The sequence below is a fragment of the Nyctereutes procyonoides genome, unplaced genomic scaffold, assembly GCF_905146905.1.
Source record: "Nyctereutes procyonoides isolate TBG_1078 unplaced genomic scaffold, NYPRO_anot_genome, whole genome shotgun sequence".
In the NCBI taxonomy this organism is placed as follows: Eukaryota; Metazoa; Chordata; class Mammalia; order Carnivora; family Canidae; genus Nyctereutes; species Nyctereutes procyonoides.
In genome coordinates this window covers 32,104,385-32,123,564 of record NW_026575159.1, presented here as the reverse complement: position 1 = coordinate 32,123,564, position 19,180 = coordinate 32,104,385, and the positions used below count along the sequence as shown (strand labels likewise).

General features: G+C 64.6%; 2 protein-coding genes across 2 annotated transcripts; both read left to right on the top strand.

The window, feature by feature from the left end:
- Positions 1 to 431: 431 nt before the first annotated feature.
- Positions 432 to 5,896, top strand: LOC129502489 (ly6/PLAUR domain-containing protein 2-like). The gene is made up of 3 exons (XM_055314130.1): positions 432 to 511; positions 2,350 to 2,448; positions 5,013 to 5,896. Exons 1-3 carry the CDS (start codon positions 460 to 462, stop codon positions 5,219 to 5,221), a joined length of 360 nt encoding a protein of 119 aa, XP_055170105.1. The 5' UTR covers positions 432 to 459; the 3' UTR covers positions 5,222 to 5,896.
- Positions 5,897 to 13,849: 7,953 nt separating this feature from the next.
- LY6D (lymphocyte antigen 6 family member D) lies at positions 13,850 to 15,529 on the top strand. The gene is made up of 3 exons (XM_055314129.1): positions 13,850 to 13,980; positions 14,703 to 14,801; positions 15,008 to 15,529. The coding sequence occupies exons 1-3, from the start codon at positions 13,929 to 13,931 to the stop codon at positions 15,241 to 15,243; spliced, it is 387 nt and encodes a 128-aa protein (XP_055170104.1). The 5' UTR covers positions 13,850 to 13,928; the 3' UTR covers positions 15,244 to 15,529.
- Positions 15,530 to 19,180: the final 3,651 nt, after the last annotated feature.

Genomic DNA, 19,180 nt, shown 5'->3' with positions numbered 1-19,180 from the left:
GGGGCCCAAAGCCTGCCTCCAGCTTCCAGTGCCTCAGTGTCCCCACCACAATGGGCTTGCTGACTCCCGATTGCCCTGGGCCCAGGGACAGGCCTGGGGGAAGGGCTGTGCTCACTCAGAAGGGCTGTGACCCCCGAGCCCTGAGAGGGGACTGCCACTCGCAGGCCATCAGGCCTCTTCCTGCTCCCCAGCCTGACCTGGGGCCTCAGGATACCTGTGGGGACCCGGATGCCAATGGCTCCGGACAGACAGGCGGAGGGGGCGCAGGCGACTTCGTGAGCGCCCCCGGAGCCCAGGGTGGGGCACAGGGTGGCGGGGCAGCGTGAGTCAGGCGGGCCTGCCACCCCCAGCGCAGCTCCCCTAAATTACTAGGTCTGCGCGCACCGGGGAGCCGGCCCTCAGCCCTATAAAGGTCCGGGTGGCGGCAGCTGCCCAGACCCCGCCGGCAGCTGCCCCGCGATGAGGCCACTCCTGCTGTCTCTGCTCCTGGCTACTCTGTGCGCTGACCTGGGTAAGGGCTGCTGACCCAGGTGCGACGGACGGGGTCAGACGGGGACAGACAGGTGCTTGGCGGCCTGGTCCCCAACCGAGGAGTCTGCGGGGAGCTGCAGGGAGCGAGGGGAACCCCACGTGGCTGCTCCTCCACCAGCCCAACCGCACACCTTTGTGTCTCCGTGGGCACAGTTTCCAGTCTGGCTGCCTCTCGTGAGGTGAAAGACCCTGGGGAGGGGGCCCGAGTCTCCAGAGCCCTGGGCTGGCACTGGGACTGGCTAGTAGCCAAGTGACTGCTGTCCTGTGTCCCTGACATTCCCGGGGGACAGAGTTCAGGCGCCCAAAGCAGGAAAATGGGTTGGTCACTCCCTTGCAGCCCCAGCTCTGCCTCCACTGATGACTTACTTGTGTGACCTTAAAAAGCACCTGCTGCTTTTGGGGCTACCGGAAATGGGGCCTGGGGAGGGGGTGATGCAGCCCGTGATTATATGCTAATTACCGTCCAGGGATAATAGCCCCACAGCGTCCACTGAGTGGAGGTGGGGGAGGTGGGGCCTCCAGCCCTCAGGGACCAGACCCAGCCTGGGGGAGGCTAGAAACAGGGAGGGGACGCTTGGGCGGGCTCTGGGGACAGGGCAGGGGACCAGGCGCTGGTCAGAAGAGAGGCCAGCACAGAGGCGAGGAGCGGCCGCCGGGGAGGCCCACTGAGGCTCTGCTCAGGCCCCCCCAGCCCGCGGGACTGCTCCAGTCCCAGAGGGGAAGCCGAGACCCTATGAGGTTCTTGTTCAGAGGAGCTTAGGACCCAATCCCAACAGCACCCAGGGCCGTAGGAACGATGGCTGGGGGTTCGCCCAGACAGACAGGCCTCTTCTTCTTGGAGGGTTCCAGAACCCTAACCTGGGAAGCTGGCCTCGGAGCCCAGGTTCTGAGCCTGACTTGATTGCCTGGACCCCACCCCCGGGTGCCGGCTCTGAACATGGGCGCCGCCTTGCCCCAGCACACCGAAGGCCCCCCAGACTCGGGGCAGAGGTGCCCTTTCTGGCAACACAGCCTCTCCGTCCTGGGCAAGGCTCCTGGCCTTCCCCCTACCCGACTGCCCCGTCACAGCTCCAGGGACACCCATTCCAGGAAGCCTTCCCAGATGGAGCCCAAGCTCTGTCTGAGCTAGGAGTCCCACAAAGTGTCTATTGTACCTTCTCCTCCATCCCACTCAGGCATGTACCTCGCTTGGCCACCCCCGGGCGCCCGAGGGCCTCCTTGCTGTCGGGAACTGGGGCCACTCACACCGCACGTGGGGTCGGGCCAGGGCCCTTTGCTGTCGCCTCCGCCCTGATGGGTCCAGGCTGGGGTCGCTGGCAGGTCCCAGGCAGCGACAGGCAGTAAGGAAACAGCCGGGAGCGTCCACGGGAGGCCCAGCTGTGCTCTGTCCGGGTAGCAGACCGGGCCGGGAGCCGAGTGCGTGCGCTCTGTCCCATCTTACAGGGAGGACTCTGTTCCTCGGAGAGGGGCAGGGACCCTGAAACGCAGAGTCCACATGCCTGAGTTAACTGTCCTCGTGTCACCCCAGGCCGCCCACCTCTGTCCCAGGGCGACCTGCAGGCACCCCGGCCACAGCCCGCACCCTCACTCCCGCGGAGCAGCCCTGGTCGGTGTGGGGCACCTGGGTCACCGCCCCTGAGTCCAGCCCCACCCGAGGGGACCAGGAGCATCTTTGGACGGTGGGTGGGAGGAAAGCGAGGCTCAGGGAAGGCCAACTGGGCAGTGGCCGTGCGGCAGGCAGCCGGGCCCAGGCCCCAGGTCCCCCCCTCCGCCGCCCCCCAGGGTCCAGACTGACTGGGGCCTGTGCTTTCCCCCCAGCCCGGGCCCTGCACTGCCATGTGTGCTGTGGCCACAAGGACTGCGAGTCTCTGGTGGAGTGCGCCCCAACTGACAACTACTGTGTGATCACGCAGGCCAGTGAGTACCCCGTGCCCACCCCACGGCCCAGCCAGGGGCCCACCTGGGGCCCCATGCACCCTGGCCCACCCTGGCCCTCCATGGGAGCTGGAGGTGGCAGGGACGGACCGTCCCACTCTGACCCTCCCCCGGGTTGGTGGCGGGTGGGGTAGGAGCAGCTGTGCCAGCAGCCCTGCAACTACCCCGTCAGTCAGGCCGTATGCGGCCTTCCAGCTTGAGTTAGTGAGAGGGAGTCCGGGTATGAGACGCGGGAGTGGGGAGCAGGCCGACAAGGGAGTTGGCAAGGCGAGGCCTGGAGGGAGGCTGGTGCCTGGAGACCCGGTGGGGACAGCCCTGCAGGACCGCCCGGGGATAGCAGAGAGCACCGTGGGGACCCGCAGCCCCCGCCCCAGGTGCCTCTCCCCTGCCACCCCTGGAGCCCGCCTCCTCCATCCGCCGGCTGCCTGGGCCTCAGAGGTCACATGGCGGGAGTCTGAGCGGGACAGGGCTGCCGCACTGCGGTGACCCCGAGGAGCGGGAAGCCTTTTGGGTCTCAGAGGGCTGGACAGGGCAGTGGGGAGGCTGGCCTGCAGGGACAGCAGGCACAGGTGGGGCCTCGAAGTGATGGGAGCTGCAAGCCCCTTGCCCCCGGGAGAGGTGGAGGCGCCACAGGACGCGGGTGGGTCAGCGCGGACAGCGGCGTGTGGTCCCGGAGGCCCGGCAGGCAGCAGCATGTGCTCCCCGTTGCCGTCCATGGTGTCCTGTGTGTGGCCATCCCGCAGCACCCGCAGACGCCCGGCAGGGCAGCCAGGCCGCCCCTCCGGGCCCCAGCTCCCTAGAGATCCGCGGCTTTCCTGAAAGGGACACAGCCCCCTGATGACGAGGACACATGGCGTCCGGCCTGGGTCACAGCTGGACCTCGCCCCCTGCTTGGCCCGGGGCCCCTGTGAGGAAGCAGCACAAGGCCCTCAAGGCCCCGCGGGACCCTCCCCCGTCAGGTCGAGGAGGACCCTACCCAAGGACGTGCCACTTTCTCAGGGGCGAGGGGACACTGCCCCACTTCTGGCCAAGCCCTGGGCGTGGGGGGCCACAGCCAGGCTGCGCTCCTTTCCGTCACCCGGCCGACAGCCCCGAGCCCCTGGGGGCGCTGTGGGCTGGGGGCCTGGCACACAGCGGGACCCATGGCTTCTTGGCCTCGGGCGGTGTGGGGGGAGGGGTGGGGACAAGAGGCCCCTGCTGGTGTGAGTCGGGCACAGGCAGCGGCAGGATACTCACGCCCACCTGCTCCCTGCATCACCGGGGCGCCTCCAGCAGGTTGCAGGGATGGCAGGTGGCAGGTGGCAGGGGATCCTGGCTCCCTGCTGGCGATCCTGGGGGAGGGGGAGGGGGGAGGACTGCACAGTTGTCCTTGTGCCAAAGCGACAAGCGGGTCTTTCCCGAAGCAAAGACAAATGTCCCGCTGTGCGCAGGCCCCGTGGGTGCGCCCTGTGACCCCACCGTCCCGCCATGCAGCCTAATACTCCATTTCTCAAGAGCACGGTGGGGCAGGAGGCGGCCACATGGGGTCAGGGTCCCCGGGCACTGGCTCCTCGGGGGGCACCCGCCCCATCCCGTTCTACTTGCAGATACACGCTCCTGATTCCGGTAACCGAGCGTGGTCCTCATCACCTTCCTGTTTAACTGAGAAATGTTCTGGGCCTTGCGGCGTCCTGCTCGGGCCGGGGCTCAGGAGGGGGACTGTGCAGGGCGGCTTCCCGAGGGCTGGGCCTGCCGCCAACCCCGAGGCCCGAGGCCGGGCCCCAACACCCTCCTTGTCCTGCCGCAGGGCATCTGTCCCTCCGCTTTGGCCGAGTCAGGGCTCCGACTCCTGGCGCTACCCCCTCCACCCCCCCCCGGCCCTGACGCCGCTGCTCGCTATCCGCCGCCAGGAGCACATAGTCCACAGGCTCCGGTGTCACGTGGGAACTTAGCTGATCCCCAAACAATCTCGGAGTCCTCTGAGTTCTCTTGTCCTCCATCTCCCGGATGAGGAAACCGGGCCAGAGAGATCGGCCCAGGGAAGCACCCTGGTTCCCAGGGCGCCACTGGCCGGTGCTTCGGGAGCCCTGTGCACAGCTGCCCCCGGGGCGGGGGAGCCCGGCCAGCGGGTCCCACGGGTAGAGGTGTCCTGCCCCCGGGGCCTCTCCCAGCGGCCTCCTCAGGCACTTTCTGCACCCCCCACCCCGTCCCGGCCTCCCCCGCCCACCATTCCCCAAGGCCTCTCAGTCCTGGATCAGGTGGGTGCGGGTGGGGCCGGGCCCCCCCTCCAGATCCCGAAAGTCAGATGTAGGAAGGAGCCCAGGCATCTGTGGGGGGTGTGGGGATCACCGAGTCCCACAGGGACCTGGCGTGAGGGTGAGACGGGGCTCTCCAGACCCACGGGCCCCACGGAAGGAGCCCCCAACCTCAGAAGGCTCTTTGGGGCACTCACATTGGTGCCCCAGGAGCCCTGGAAGGGCCCAGGCCGTGGGCCTGCCTCCCCGAGGGCTGGCTGCGTGGGGGTGCATGGAGCAGCCACCCATGGGCCTTCGCCCCTCTCTCCACAGCGAACCCCGGTGGCATCCTGGTCATGAAGTCCTGCGCCCCCGTGTGCCCCAACAGCACCATGTCCTCGGACGGCCGCACCCTCTCCGTCTCCTGCTGCCAGGGCAGCCAGTGTAACCGTGCGGCCGGGGGCCTGGCGGCCAGTCCCGGAACCCTGTGGCTCGGTGCCTGGGCCAGCCTGCTGGGGCCGCTGCTCCGGGTGGCCTGGTGAGCCCGCCCCCGACAGTCTTTCCCAGGCACCCGGCCACCTGCCCACCCGCAAGGACAGTCCCCGGCTCCCCTGCTGCGCCTCCCCCTACCCCGGGATACACCCAGCCCCGTCCTGGGGCTCCTACCCTCCTGCAGGGAACCCACCTCCAAGGGACCCTCTGCCCTCTCCTGGGGTCCTGGCCATGCGGGAGTGGGCAGGGCACCTCCATCCTCCCTGGCGCCCTCTGCCTCATTTCAGGGGCTTCCCCTGGGGGCTCGTCCCCCAGCTGCCCTGTGCACGGAGTGGGGAGGAGCAGGGGTCTGGGCGTCCCCTGCTCCGGCCACCGCTGGCCTCCCACCTGCATCCGCCCGCCCTCCCCTTCCACCCCTGACTCACATCTCGGTGGGCACACTCGCTCCTCATGAACCTCCCGGGCCTCCTGCCAGGCCCCCCAGGCGGTCCTTCAGGGGCTCCCCTCACTGCCCACTGCCCGACTGGAGACGGGGTGAGGGGCCCCGCCAGGTGAAGCAGGCTCGTTCACGATCCCCTGGCTGCCCGTTGTGGGGGCCAGTCCGAGTCGGGTGTCTGTTCTCACCGGGCATGGGGGGCCGCCCACCTCCCCCAGAGGCTCCTGTGACAAGCCCACCCCCAGGACAGCTCGTAAGAGCAGAATAAAGCTGCACATCCTGTCCTGTCCCCATTCTCTGAGGCGTTGAATCTGGGGGTCCCTCTGTACCCCTGATGCAGGAGAGGGGCACCTTTCGGGGGCTGGGAGCATTCTGCAGGCATGAACTCAGAGAGGAAAAAGCACACTCCCCTCGGACCCAAGAAGCCAGCACCCACTCCCACCCGCTTGGCCTTGGGGTCGCAGGGGTCCCCCAGCAACCGTGGTCAGCCCTGCACTATGTCCCGCAGCCCCCACCATCCCACACCCCGGTCAGGGCCCAGCCAGGTCCCCAGGGCTGTCAGCTGGCCAGGCCAGGGCCTCCAGCGCCCCTCCCTCCCTGCTGCACAGGGCCTCTCCTTGGGCCCCCGACGGGGCCTCCTGTTCCTCGCCTTTCCCTCCCCCCACATCAGTGACCCTCGCGTCCCCCCAGGGGCTGAGGGCCGACGTCATGCCTGCCTGGCAGAGCTAGGCCCCCGCCACCCGAGTGCCAAGGCCGTGGGGCTCGTGATGGCGGGTGCTGCCCTAGCTGGGCGTGGGCCTCGTTCTGGGAGCCCAGCGGCAGATGTGCGGCTCCCATGCCAGCCTCCCCGCCGTCCTCTCTCAGCCTCCGCCCTCCCACACCCAGACGCATGCTCATGTCTGTTCCCGCGGCCACCCTCTGGCCTTGCAGAGCCACTGCCCCCCATTGCCTGTGAGCCCAGTCTGCTGGGGTCCCCCGTGCCCGTGACAGTCCTGTGGCGGCCGCGGCCCTTCCGTCGGGGAGCACAGTGCTCCGAGGGCGGGCGGGGAGGCAGGCGGGTGGAGGACGCCCGCCCTCCTGCAGGGTTTCTGCGGCTCTGTGCATCCTGGAAGGCAGGGTGGCCGAGCGGGGCCTGCCTTGAAACAAGGAGTGTCAGCGTCCCCTCCGAGCCTCCAATACGATTTCCCTTGGTGGCTGGGCCTCCAGGAGGAGGCGGGCATGGAGCCCATGTGAAGTGGTGGCCTCGGGAGCCAACCTGGGGCCCGGGGTTGGACCACTCCACACAGCCTTGGAAGGCTGGGTTTCTCTTCTTGAGGATGGAAATTCCCTCTCTTGACTCCTGTCTGACCAGCCTTCCCTCTAGGGCAGGTCCCACCCATACAAGTCCCAACGGAAAACCCCACTGGGTGCCACATGATGACCCATGGCCTCCTCCTCCAAGAGCTTCTGCTTTCAGAAGTCGGGGTGGTGCCAAGAGAGGCTTCCATGCGAGGACACTCGTTTCCTTGCTACACAGGACACTGAGGCACAAAAGCCTTTCAGACTGAATTCCGGGCTGGCAGAGTGGTCTGCCCCAGAGCCCGAGTCCTCTCCGCCTCCAGCCCTGCCCCGGCCTGCAACACGGTCTCCAAGTCAGTAGACACTCAGAGCGCCTGCTGCATACCTGGACCAGAACAGACACGGGCGGCAGCCAGCAAGGCCTTGCCAGGGCTGTGGGGGAGGGTGGGGAGTTGCAGGGGTTGCCGGCCGCTCAGAAGGGGAGGTGACAGCTGCGATCCCGACCCTGGGAAGCCCGTGCGGACGACAGGTACAAAGGTCCGGAGTTGAGAAAGGGCTGGAGGGCCTGCGAGGAGGCCACGCAGTGGGAACACAGGGTGGGCCGCAGGTGCGTCAGCTGAGCAAGGAAGCTGGGCTGGGGACAGAGCAGGATGCTCAGGGAGGAGCGTGTGGGGTGGCGTGGGTGTGGGGCCACAGCCGAGGACTCAGACCTTGACCTGTGACTCCTGAAGTGGCTGAGGGCACAGGCAGGAAGGCAGGGCGGCCGCTGGAGCTCAGAGAGCTTGGCCGACGTGCAGAGAGCAGCATGGCAGTGGCCAGCCTAGCGGCCTTTGTCCTGGCTGTGTGCCCTGGGGTCACAGTTGGAGCTGGCTCCCCGGCCTGCGTTCAGCTCTGGGGGTTCCTGGCCCTCCCCGCAGCATCTCCTGCTCCCCGAGGAGCAGCCCTTCTCTGTTCTTACATAATATTCTCAGGGTGAGGTGGCACAAGCCCCTTGATCCCCTAAGCTCTTTAGGCAAAGTAATGAGCTCCCTGCCAGGCCCAGCCTGGGACCCACTCCCTGCCCTGGGGAGCCTGTCCCCACCCCACACCCAGAGCAGGTTGCAACAGCATGCAAACCCCCCTGGACCAGCGCTGGGTGCCAACGCCGGGCCCCTGGGGCCACCTGGCTAAGCAGGGTGTGGCTGAGCTGGGCTGGCCCAGATTCAAAGCTCAGCAGCTGCCTGAGGCCCAGAAGAGCAGAGGCTGGGTCTGCTCAGCGTCTAGGCCATGCGAGGACAAGGAGCCGTTCGCCCCAGGACACCTGGCCGATGCAGACTCAGCCCGCCAACTCTCACCATCCTGTAGCCTGACAAGTGCCCGGAACCCCATCTATCAAATGCGGGGTTGGAAAGAGGCCAAAATCCGGGCCTCACTGCGAGATCGGAGCCCTCCCCTCCTGCAGACAGTAGTCCCCACCTGAGAACTTTACCAGCTGTTTCCAAAACATCTTTTTTAAAAAATCCAATTGTCCTGGCGGTGTTTTAGTGGGGCTTAAAGAGTGTCAGGACCCAAAAAGGGGCCATTTCCTGTTCCCAAGGATAAGGGACAAATGAGAGGGTTGGGGATTCTCAAGGAAAGGGATCTGCACTGCTCCGTGTAAGAGGTACTAGTGGATAGAAACGGACAGACAGACCAACAGGGCACACGATGTATGTAAGATATTAATTCCCCTCTTAAGCATTAGGATCAATGATGTCCTCTCAAAGCCACCCCTAACTTATTATACAATCTTAAGTAAAAATAGCGTGTCTTGGGACGCCTAGGAGGTTCAGTGGGTGAGCATCTGCCTTCAGCTCAGGGTGTGATCCTGGAGTCCCGGGATCGAGTCCCACATGGAGCCCGCTTCTCCCTCTGCCTCTCTCTCTCTCTCTCCTCTCTCTCTCTCTGTCTCTCTCTCTGTGTCTCTCATGAATAAATAGGATCTTACAAAAAAGAAAGAGCACGTCTGCACGTTGGGTGTCACAAGTCCCAGTGCTGCTCGCCAACCACTTGCAGACCTAAGGCTCTCTGAGCCCACCCTGGGTTTCACTCCACAGTTTGAGAATCGCTGTGTTCTCTTCTCACATTTGTGCATGTCAGTGAGAAAGGGAAGAGGGGACAGGAGAGAGAGACATCATGGTAACTATTTCCTACAGGACACATACGTTGTGTGAATGGATGAGTGGATGGATGGACGGAATAATGGATAAATAGATGAATGATAGATGGGTGGGTACAGGGCTGGCTGGCTGTGGGTGGGTGGTGGATGGATGATGGTTGGATGGATGGTGGATGGGTGGATGGACTAGTAACTGATGGATGGGTAAATTACGTAGGTGTAGGTGTTCACTACTCTGGAACTTACACCTGATGCCATCATAGAGCTCAAGGGCTTAGACACACAAGCTCAGGCTACAGCAGGAGGAGCAGTGAGCAGTGACACAGCAGAAGCGAGAACCTCGGATAGAACATGAGCACAGGGACACCTGGGGGGCTCAGTAGCTGAGGGTCTGCCTTTAGCCCAGGGCGTGACCCCGGGGTTTCGGAATCAAGTCCCATGTCGGGGCCCCCACAGGGCTCCTGCTTCTCCCTATGCCTGTGTCTCTGCCTCTCTCTCTGTGTCTCTCGTGAATAAATAAATAAAATATTAAAGAAAAAAAGACCATGAGCAGCACTAACACTCTGTCTAGACCCCAGAGGGAGCTTTCCTCACATGGAGAGAATAAACCCCCACAGGGTACCCAGTTCTCGGGTTCTCTGGGCCCTGCAGTTCTGGAGTTCCATGCTCTGCAAGCCCACACTGCTAAGAGCCTGCTCTCTTGGACCTCCAAGATCCCCAAGGCTGCTGTGGCTCTGTGGCTCCGTGCCCACGCCCTCCACTTCATGAAGGGACACAGCTTCTCCTCCATCACCAGGTCCCCTGAATCCCGGTGCCTCTCAGGGATGCAGCCAGGGAAACTGATATGCAGGGCCCACGCCAGACCTCTGCTGGTGCTGGGTGCTGGTGCTGATGTTAGGTGCTGTGTTGGTGCTGGTGCTAGGTGTTGGTGTTGGTGCTAGGTGTTGGTGCTAGGTGCTGGTACTGGTGTTGGTGTTAGGTGCTGGTGCTGGAGCTAGGTACTGGTGCTAGGTGCTAGGTCCTGGTGCTAGGTGTTGGTGTTAGGTGCTGGTGCTAGGTGCTGGTACTGGTGTTGGTGCTAGGTGCCGGTGCCAGTGCTGGTGCTGGTGCTAGGTGTTGGTGTTAAGTGCTGGTGCTGGTGCTAGGTCCTGGTGCTAGGTGTTGGTGTTAGGTGCTGGTGCTAGGTGTTGGTGCTGGTGCTAGGTGCTGGTGCTGAAGCTAGGTGCTAGGTCCTGGTGCTAGGTGTTGGTGCTAGGTGCTGGTAGGGGCAAAGATCCTGTGGGGCCTCTCTCGGGGGGTTGCCTGCCAGGCCTGAGAACTGGCTGGCGCTCCTGGCCTTCAGGAGTCTCAGGCTCCAGTCCAGCCGTTCCCGGGGATCAGGCTATGCCCAAGGCAGGGCAGGGCTGCCCGTGTGCTGCTCCCTGGATTTGCACTCAGGCAGAGCAGGGGAGGAGGCCCCGCACTGGCCGCCAGGGTTCCAGGGGATGATCTAGGACAGGTGCAGGCCCTGGGAAGCAGGCGAAAGACACCCAGGTCTAGGCCTATGGTCCTGTGTGCAAAGATGAGTGTCCTGCACTGGAGGGGGGTAGGGAGGTTGGGCACGGGGGAAGCGCCCCGGGCCAGCTGGGGACAGAGTTGGGGAGGAGGGCAGGCCCCACTCTGGTTCCCACCGGCTGGCTGGGTGATCCTCTGTGTCATCGGAGGGAGGCCCTGGCTGTGTGTGCAGGTTCGTGAACGGAGGGGCAGAGCAAGCCTGACTCATGGGGTGCTCACCTCAGCTCTGCTGGGGAAGGAGGGGTCTGCCCCGCCCAAGCCCCTCCGCACCCAGACCCAGGCCCGACCCCCTTGTCCTTGCCCCCACCCCTCGGCCTCCTTGATCATCCCATCACATGGGGCCCGCCGGCCTGGGCCCCACATCCCCAGCTCATCAGGGGTCTTGGGGGCGGCCTGCCTTTCTGGTCCGGCTCCGTCCCACCCTGAGCGTGGTCCGTCTGTGGTGGGCGCCGCTAAGTGAGCCAGCGAGCGGGCAGGTGTCGAGCCCCCGCGTGTGGGTGGCCAACACTCACCCTTGATGCTGAAAGTGAAGAAGTCTTGTCTGCAAGCCCCAGGGTTTGGGGGATGCCTCGGGCGGAGCCCGCCTTGCCCGTCCTGGTGCACACCCTCACCCACAGCGGGGCCGGGCCCACGCCGCTCAGGCTGCATTTTCGGGTCTGGAGTGGCCACTGTCTGCACTGACCCCGGCGCTTCCCTCTCTGGGCCACTCGTCCCCTTTGTGTGACCCCAGTGACCCCACAGCCGAGGGGTCCAGGCCTCGATTCCTGCATCGCCCCCCCCCAAGGCTGAGACCCTGGGGAGAGGTGGGGAGGTGGGAAGGCAGGGCGGGGCTGGGGGGCAGGGAAGCACGGCGGGTGGTGGCAGCGGTCTGGGCTTGTCCCTGCGCCTGGCTTCCTGGCCCTCCGAGTTCGGGAAGCAGACAGGGTGCAGGGTGGGGGTGCCCGTCCTCCCTGCCCCCAGCCCGGGGCCGAGTTCTGCGGGCTCCAGGGACTGGGTGAGAGGACTTGGGTTCTGGAGAGTGGCGGCTTTCTCCAGAGGAGGAGGGAGGACAGGAGAGGCCATGCGGCACAGAAGCGTCTGTCTGGCTCCACCTCACTCCCGGGGTGACGTGGGTGGCGCCGGCAGGGCCCCCTTGGGACTCATTTCCTTCCCAGTAAAAGGATGTGGGAAGGGGTTCAACCTGAGAGGCCACGATAGCTACTCTGTCCCCTGACATCTGCCTCCAAGGTCGGGGCAACCAGGTCACTCCCTGCAGGAAACCCTCCCTGCCTGCAGCCTTCCCAGGACTCCTGCTTCTCGAGAGCTCCTGCGTAGCAATTGCCCACTTTCTCCCCAAGTCAACTGCGGGGGGGCTGCCATTGATGGTTCTGCTAGGAAGCCCCGGGACACGCAGCTCGCAGCTGATGGGCAGCCCGCGCCCTCGCTGGCAGTCCCGTCAGAGGCCCAGGCTTGCTTCCTGCGGAGCCAGGAGCCAGCCGCCCCCTCTGCCTCGGGCGGTGCAGGTGCGTGGGCAGTGAAGCCTGCGGTGGCCGCGGGGACGGGCCGGGTGTGCAGGGGGTCTTCCCAGCAGCCTCACGTCGGAACGTCCAGCCCCGGTAGGCCTAACACCCCTGGACCCCTTAGCTCTACCAGGCCCTACAGGAAATCCAATCCCCCAAACCTGTTTTTCTAGTAGCTTCCATGCCCCTTGGCCTCAGTGAGTCACCCCTCCCCACCTACCATCCCCCACCCCATGCCAGTCACCGCCCCGTCACTGAGCCCTATGTCCTGCATCCGCTGTCCACCTGCCCGCCAAGGGCTGTGCCCAAGGAATTTGAGAAGGCCTCAGAGCTTCGAGGGAGGGCGCGGGGTCCCTGCCTTGTCAAGAGAGACCCCAGCTACCCTAACTAAGGCCCAGGGAGCCGGGGACCAGCCCGTGAGACGGGTTCATGATGCTGACATGGGGCTGCCTCGGGGGCTGCTACTTGCGCCCCTCCCTGCCCACCCCCGGGTCCTAGGAGAAACACCACACCACCCCTCCACTGACGGCCTGGGCCTACCAGGTCCAGTAGCATCTCTAGGGAGAGTGGCACCTGCCCGGACCCTGCACCGTGACACGGCCCACCTCACCCACTCAGGGGCCGGCCTGTCCAGGCCCCCCTGGTGGGGGAAGGGCCAAGGCTCCCCGATCTCCCCGGCCTGAGGCTGTGGTGCTCCCGAGAGCTGTGGGCTGGCCCTGGCCCTGCCCTCCCTCCAGCCCAGGCCGCCCTCCCTGCAACAGGCCCTGCCCCTACAGGACTTGCAGGGCTGGGGGCTCTGCGCTCTGGCCCTACTCACCGTGGCGGTCAGTGAGCCTGGTGGGGTGGGGCAGGGGAGGGGCCGGGGCAGGGGCAGGGGCAGGGGCAGGGGCAGGGGCAGGGGCAGGGGCAGGATCAGGGCAGAGGCAGGGGCAGGGGCTGGGGCAGGGGCAGGGGCAGGGCCCTGGGCAGGGGCCGGGGCAGGGGCTGGGGCAAGGACAGGGGCTGGGGCTGGGGCAGGGCAGGGGCCGGGGCAGGGGCAGGGGCAGGGGCAGGAGCTGGGGCAGGGGCAGGGGCAGGGCAGAGGCCGGCCTCTGTGGGGTCCAGCCACATGGCCCAGCAGGGTCCGCGGGGCACAGCAGAGCAGCAGTGGGGGCCCAGGGCCAGCAAGCCAACAGGGAAGGGAGCGCCCCGCCCCTCCAGCGATGCCCCTGGTCCGGCGCTCACCTTTCTGCAGGCACGTCCAGCAGCCACACGCCTGGCCTGCTGCCTACCCCGCTCCAGGATGGTCTCTCCCTCCCCTGACTACGCTGAGGTCCCGACATCTCAGCAAGATGCCTTGATCCCGAAGGGGTCCTACCCCAGGGCTCCAAGGGGGGGACCTAGCAATCCTGAGCCCCAAGCCCAGGAAGGCAGGGCCAGGGCCTACTCCCGCCTCCCTAGCCCCGTGGGCACAGCTCTGGGCGCCCACAGGGCACCTGCGTGGGCTTGAGACTCTTATCTGAGGGTGAGAGGGGAAGGTCGGAGACAAAGTGATCTAGGGCCGGACAGACAGCCAGAGAGAGAGGACGATGAGGCAGCGAGCACAGAGCCAGTGAGGCCTCTGTCCACAGCCCGGAGATGGGGGAGGGCAGACCCCTGCCTCGGGGGGCGGGTAGCCGGGCACCCAGGTCCCCCCAGGTGGCAGGGGCAGGGGCAGCCGTGCACTGGGTGGTGGGTGTGGGCCAGCCAGGGTGGGGCGCGTGGAATGCCGCTGCCTGGCTGGCTGCCCACCTCCACCCCTCCCACCAGCTCCTGCCCCAGCTATAAGGCCTCCAGAGAGGAGGGGCCCCCACTGCTCCCAGAGACGTCCCAAGATGAAGACGGCCCTGCTGCTCCTCGTTGCACTGGCTGTGGCCGCCGGGCCAGGTGGGTGAGGGCCCGGGGAGGGGTGGGCAGCGTGGACATGTACGGAGGCCTGGGGTACCGGCCTTCAGGCTCAGGGTATCCCGGACTCAGGGGATGCCACACTCAGAATTTGAAACAAAATGAACCACATCTTAACTTAGTGGAATCAGACTTAAAGTATCGCAGAACCAGGGAGTCTTAGACTTGGTCTCTGGATCAGACATGCAGAGGGGGAGAGGGAGGCAGGGAGCGGCTTGAGATGCCCCCACCCAGGAGAGCCAGCGCCCAGGTAATCCAGCCCTGACTCTCTGTCCCCGGGGAAGCCCCTCCTCCCGGGAGTGCAGTGTGGTCAAGCTGAGGCCCCCGGCCCTGACTTAGCCTCAGGTCCTGACTATCGCTGCCCGGTGGGGACAGGCTCTGGGGAGGGGGACAGTAGTCCTGGGCTGCGAACTGCTCTGTGCAAGTCTCAGAGCTCTGTGATGCCCTGAGGGGGCCCCCAGCGTACCCCACATCAGCCACCTTCCCACCAGTTCTCTAGACGCACAGGCACCTCCTCGAGGCAGGAGGGGCCCCAGGGTCCCAGCAGCCGAGGACTGTCCCCTCCTGACTCCCGAGGCTGAGTGCAGGACAGGAACCCCGGCAGGACCTGGGGCTCCGAGGCTCCCAGCCTCGGGGTGGGTGGGGTGGCAGAGGGCCCTGTCCAGACTGTGACCCCAGACCTCCCTGCACCCGCCGTCCCCCAGCCCGGGCTCTCCGCTGTCACGTCTGCTCCAGCTCTAGCAACTGCGAGAAACCCCAGAACTGTGCAGCCAACGCGCGCTACTGCAGGACCAGGACCAAGGGTGAGCGATGGGACCCGGGCGGGAAGGGGGCCTGCGGGACCCCCCACGGCTCTGTCCAGGTGCTGCTGGGGACAGGGCGCCACGGCTGGATGATTGGCGGGAGGACCAATGGGTCGGGGATGGGTGGCTCTCGGCGGTGATGGGGGCCGGGAACCGGGACTTGGGGTACGGGGTACGGGGTCCTGACGGGGCCCGTCCGTCCCCAGTGGAGCCGCTGCTGGGGAACCTGGTGGAGAAGGACTGCGTGGAGGCGTGCACGCCCACCCACAGCCTGCAGGGCCAGGTGAGCAGTGGCGCGGCGGCCACGCAGTGCTGCCAGGACGACTTGTGCAACAGGAGTCTGCAAAGCAGTGCCCCCGCACACATCCTGCTCCCCAGCACCGCCCTCGGCCTGGCGCTGGCCCTCAGCCTGCTGACCCACTTTGTGGCCTCCAGCCTGTGATCCCCCGGGAGAGGCCCCCATCCCTTTCCGGGGTCCTCCGCATGCCCCGCCCAGGAGAGGCCCCGCCACGTGGTGAGGGGAGGTTCTGATGGATGTCTGGGTGGGGGCCAGCAGGGGAGCTGGTGACCCCGAGCCCCTCCCCCGAGACAAGAGGAACCACTTCCCTGAGCAGCAGGAGGGGGCACAGGAAGCATTCGGGCCTCTGCCGATTCCGCCTTCACTCTGCTTGGTTTCCATTTATTTTTCTACTTGAACCTCCGCATAGGAATAAATGACTCAAAACCAGCGTGGCTGTGTCTGTGCTTCTCCGGGGTGCAGGGAGGGGGGACACGCGGCCACATAGGCCCCCAGGTCCTGGAGCTTGTCACCTGGGGCCAGTCTTGGCATCGTGTGTGACCCCTGAAATGCCACCGTCCCTCTTCACCTTCAGAGGAGACACAACAGTCCCCGCAGCCGCGGAGCAGCGGGAGGCTCCTGGGACGCCTGCTGGGAGCCCAGGGCAGAAGGCTCGGGTGCTCCTTCTGCGCCCAGCCCGGAGGGTCAGGGACACACATGCCACCTCCGCCAGGGACGTCGGCCTCAGGGCTGCTGAGCCACCTGGACAGGAGGGAAACATTCCTTGGCTCAACTGCCTGGGTTCTGGGTCCCTGCCTGGGTTCTGGGCCCTTGCCTGGGTTCTGGGTCTGCTGCCTGGGTTCTGGGCCCTTGCCTGGGTTCTGGGTCTGCTGCCTAGGTTCTGGGTTCACTGCCTGGGTTCTGGGCCCGCTGCCTAGGTTCTGTGTCCCTGCCTGGGTTCTGGGTCCCTGCCCGGGTTCTGGGCCACCTGCCTGGGTTCTGGGTCCCCTGCCTGGATTCTGGACCCTTGCCCAGGTTCTGGGTCCGCTGCCTGGGTTCTGGGCCCACTGCCTAGGTTCTGGGTCCCTGCCTGGGGTCTGGATCTGCTGACTGGGTTCTGGGTCCCTGCCTGGGTTCTGGGCCCTTGCCCGGGTTCTGGGTCCACTGCCTGGGTTCTGGGCCCGCTGCCTAGGTTCTGGGCCCCTGCCCGGTTTCTGAGTCTGCTGCCTGGGTTCTGGTCCCTGCCTGGGTTCTGGGCCCCCTGCCTGGGTTCTGGGTCTGCTGCCTGGGTTCTGGGTCCCTGCCTGGGTTTTGAGTCCCTGCCTGGGTTTTGGGCTCCTGCCTGGGTTCTGGGTCTGCTGCCTGGGTTCTGGGTCCCTGCCTGGGTTCTGGGTCCCTGCCCGGGTTTTGGGCTCCTGCCTGGGTTCTGGGCCCTTGCCCGGGTTCTGGGTCCTTGCCTGGGTTCTGGGCCCCTGCCTGGGTTCTCTGTACCCTTCCTGGGTTCGGGCCCCTTGCCTGGGTTCTGGGTCCCTGCCCGGGTTCTGGGCCTGTTGCCTAGGTTCTGGGCCCCTGCCCGGGTTCTGGGTCCGCTGCCTGGGTTCTGGGCCCCCTGCCTGGGTTTGGTTCTCTGCTTGGGTTCTGGGCCCACTGCCCGGGTTCTGGGTCCACTGCCTGGGTCCTGGCCCGCTGCCTGGGTTCTGGGCCCCTGCCCGGGTTCTGGGCCCGCTGCCTGGGTTCTGGGCAATTGGAATCATTGTGTCTGTGAGTGTCCAGCACCCAATCGATGCCAGACAAGGAGCCTTCCCCGCTCCTTGGAGGACCAGAGGCTCCTGGGGGCTCACTCCTCCTCTGGGGCAGTCATGGCACTCTCAGGCCTCACGGTGGGTCGGACAGAGACCCAACTCAAGGGCCGGCAAGGAGGCGCCCCGGCTGGTGCTTGGCTGAGGGGTGGTAGAGATGGGAGGCCCAGCCAGGAGCAGGAGGAGCTGGACCCCATATGGTCTGAGGACTCTGGTGAAAGGGAGGAGCTGCCTCCAGAGCTGCCTGGCACCAGGGCCCGGCCTGCGCACCCTCCTGGCAGCCCTGCGCAGGGCGCCCCCGTCTGACACACCTGTGACCCGGGTGGCTCCCCCCCCCCACTCCCCTCAATCTTTCCCCACAGCTTTTCACCATCTAACATACTCTGGTCTTAGTTTCATCAAGGGACACTCGAGGTACAATAAACTGTATGCACCTAAAGGGCACGAGGTGCTGGGCCGTCACGCGCCACATGCCATCAAAACCATCGCTGCACTCAAGGGAACGAGGGGGAGAACAGCTCCCCTCCACAGCTGCCCGCACCCCTGTACGGGCCCTCCAGCCTCCCCTGTGCACCCGCCCCAGGCGGCCACGGATCTGCTGTGTTCCGGGGGGCGGTGTCTTTGTGACCCCTCACACCCAGAAATCCCCCAGCGCCGCGGGTCAGCCCAGAGCTTCCAGAATTTGGCCAGATGGAATCCGACAGCAGGCTTTCTGCGGTGGCCATCCTCTCTCACTCGGCAGGGTCCTGGCACCCTGCCTCGGCAGGCTGCACCCCACTCCAGCACGTCTGGGTCTCTCGCCCCTACTGGGCCGGGGCCTGGTGGGCCGGCCACTGAGGGGTCCATCCACGCACCTGTGCCTGGGCAGCTGGGAGGTTCTGGGCCTGAGCTCTCAGGGTGACGCTGCTATGACCATTCATATCCAGATGTTTCCTCTCCCTTGGATAAAACCCAGGAGTGGGGTGCACAGGGCAGATGACAGAGGGACCCCCCCTCTGAGCGACCACCAGACTCCTATTCTCCACATCCCCCCGGCAGCGGAAGAGGGTTTCTGTCGCTTCACGTCCTCGCCGGCACTAGGTATTGCCAGTCTTCAACTGGAGCCGTCCTGGTTTCCGGGGTCCTGGGGTCTCACTGAGGGGTTCGTTTGCCCCTAACTAACGCTGAGCATCTTCTCACATGCGTCTTCGCCGTCTGGGTATCTTCTTTGATAAACTGTTCAAATCCTCTTACTCCCTTGTTTCTTTTGGGTCGTTTGGCTGCTTATTATTTGTAAAAGTCATTCACACGTTTTCATTCATACAACTTCTCAGATACATATTTTGCAGATATTTTCTCCCGATCTGGCTCGTCTGCTTATTTATACGACACTGTTTTGTAAGAGCAAAAGTTTTGCTGTGATGCAGTCCAGTTTATGGATTTCTTTTCGCATAGTCTGTTTTTAGAGAAATGTTTGCTGTACCCACGGTCACTAGGATTTCTTCTGGCGCCGCTCTTGGGTAGGTCTGTGGCCCACTGCGAGCTCGTCTGTGCGCGCAGCGTGAGTCCCACACTGAGGTTCCAGCGTGCTCGCGTCTGGCTCACTGGCGGAAAAAATTGTTCCCTCTCCATCGAAATGATTTAGCACCTTTGTCAAAAGTCAGCTGACCAAACACGTGGGGTCTGCTCTGGGCGCTAGTCCTGTCCATTGGGTCTGAATGTCCATCTGACAGCCCTACCACAGTGTTGTGAGTAAATTAAGGCCTAAAATCAGGTTGTGTGAGACCTCTACCTTTTACCTTCTTTTCCAAAATGGTCTTAGCTATTTTAGATCCTTTGCATTTCCATATAAATTTTAGACTTAGCCTGCTAACTTCTTTTTTTTTAAGATTTTATTTATTTATTCATGAGAGACACAGAAAGAGAGAGGCAGAGACACAGGCAGAGAGAGAAGCAGGCTCCATGCAGGGAGCCCGACGTGGGACTTGATCCCAGGACCCTGGGGTCACACACTGGGCCAAAGACAGACGCTCAACCGCGGAGCCCCCGAGGTGCCCCAAGCTGCTAATTTCTTCAAGAAAAATGCCCTTAAGCTTTGGGCTGGGAATGCATCTAACCCATAGTTGGGTTCTGGATGAGTTCTCTCTCATTATTAAGGCTGCTCATCAGTGAGTAGGACATTCTGCTCCATCTGGTGAAGCCCTTTAAAAATTTATTTCAGCAATGTTTGGTGGCTTTCAAAGTGAAAGTTCTTGCACATCTTTTGTCAACATCATCCCCAAGTATTGCATGGGATGTTTTTTATAAATGGTCTTTTCCATTTT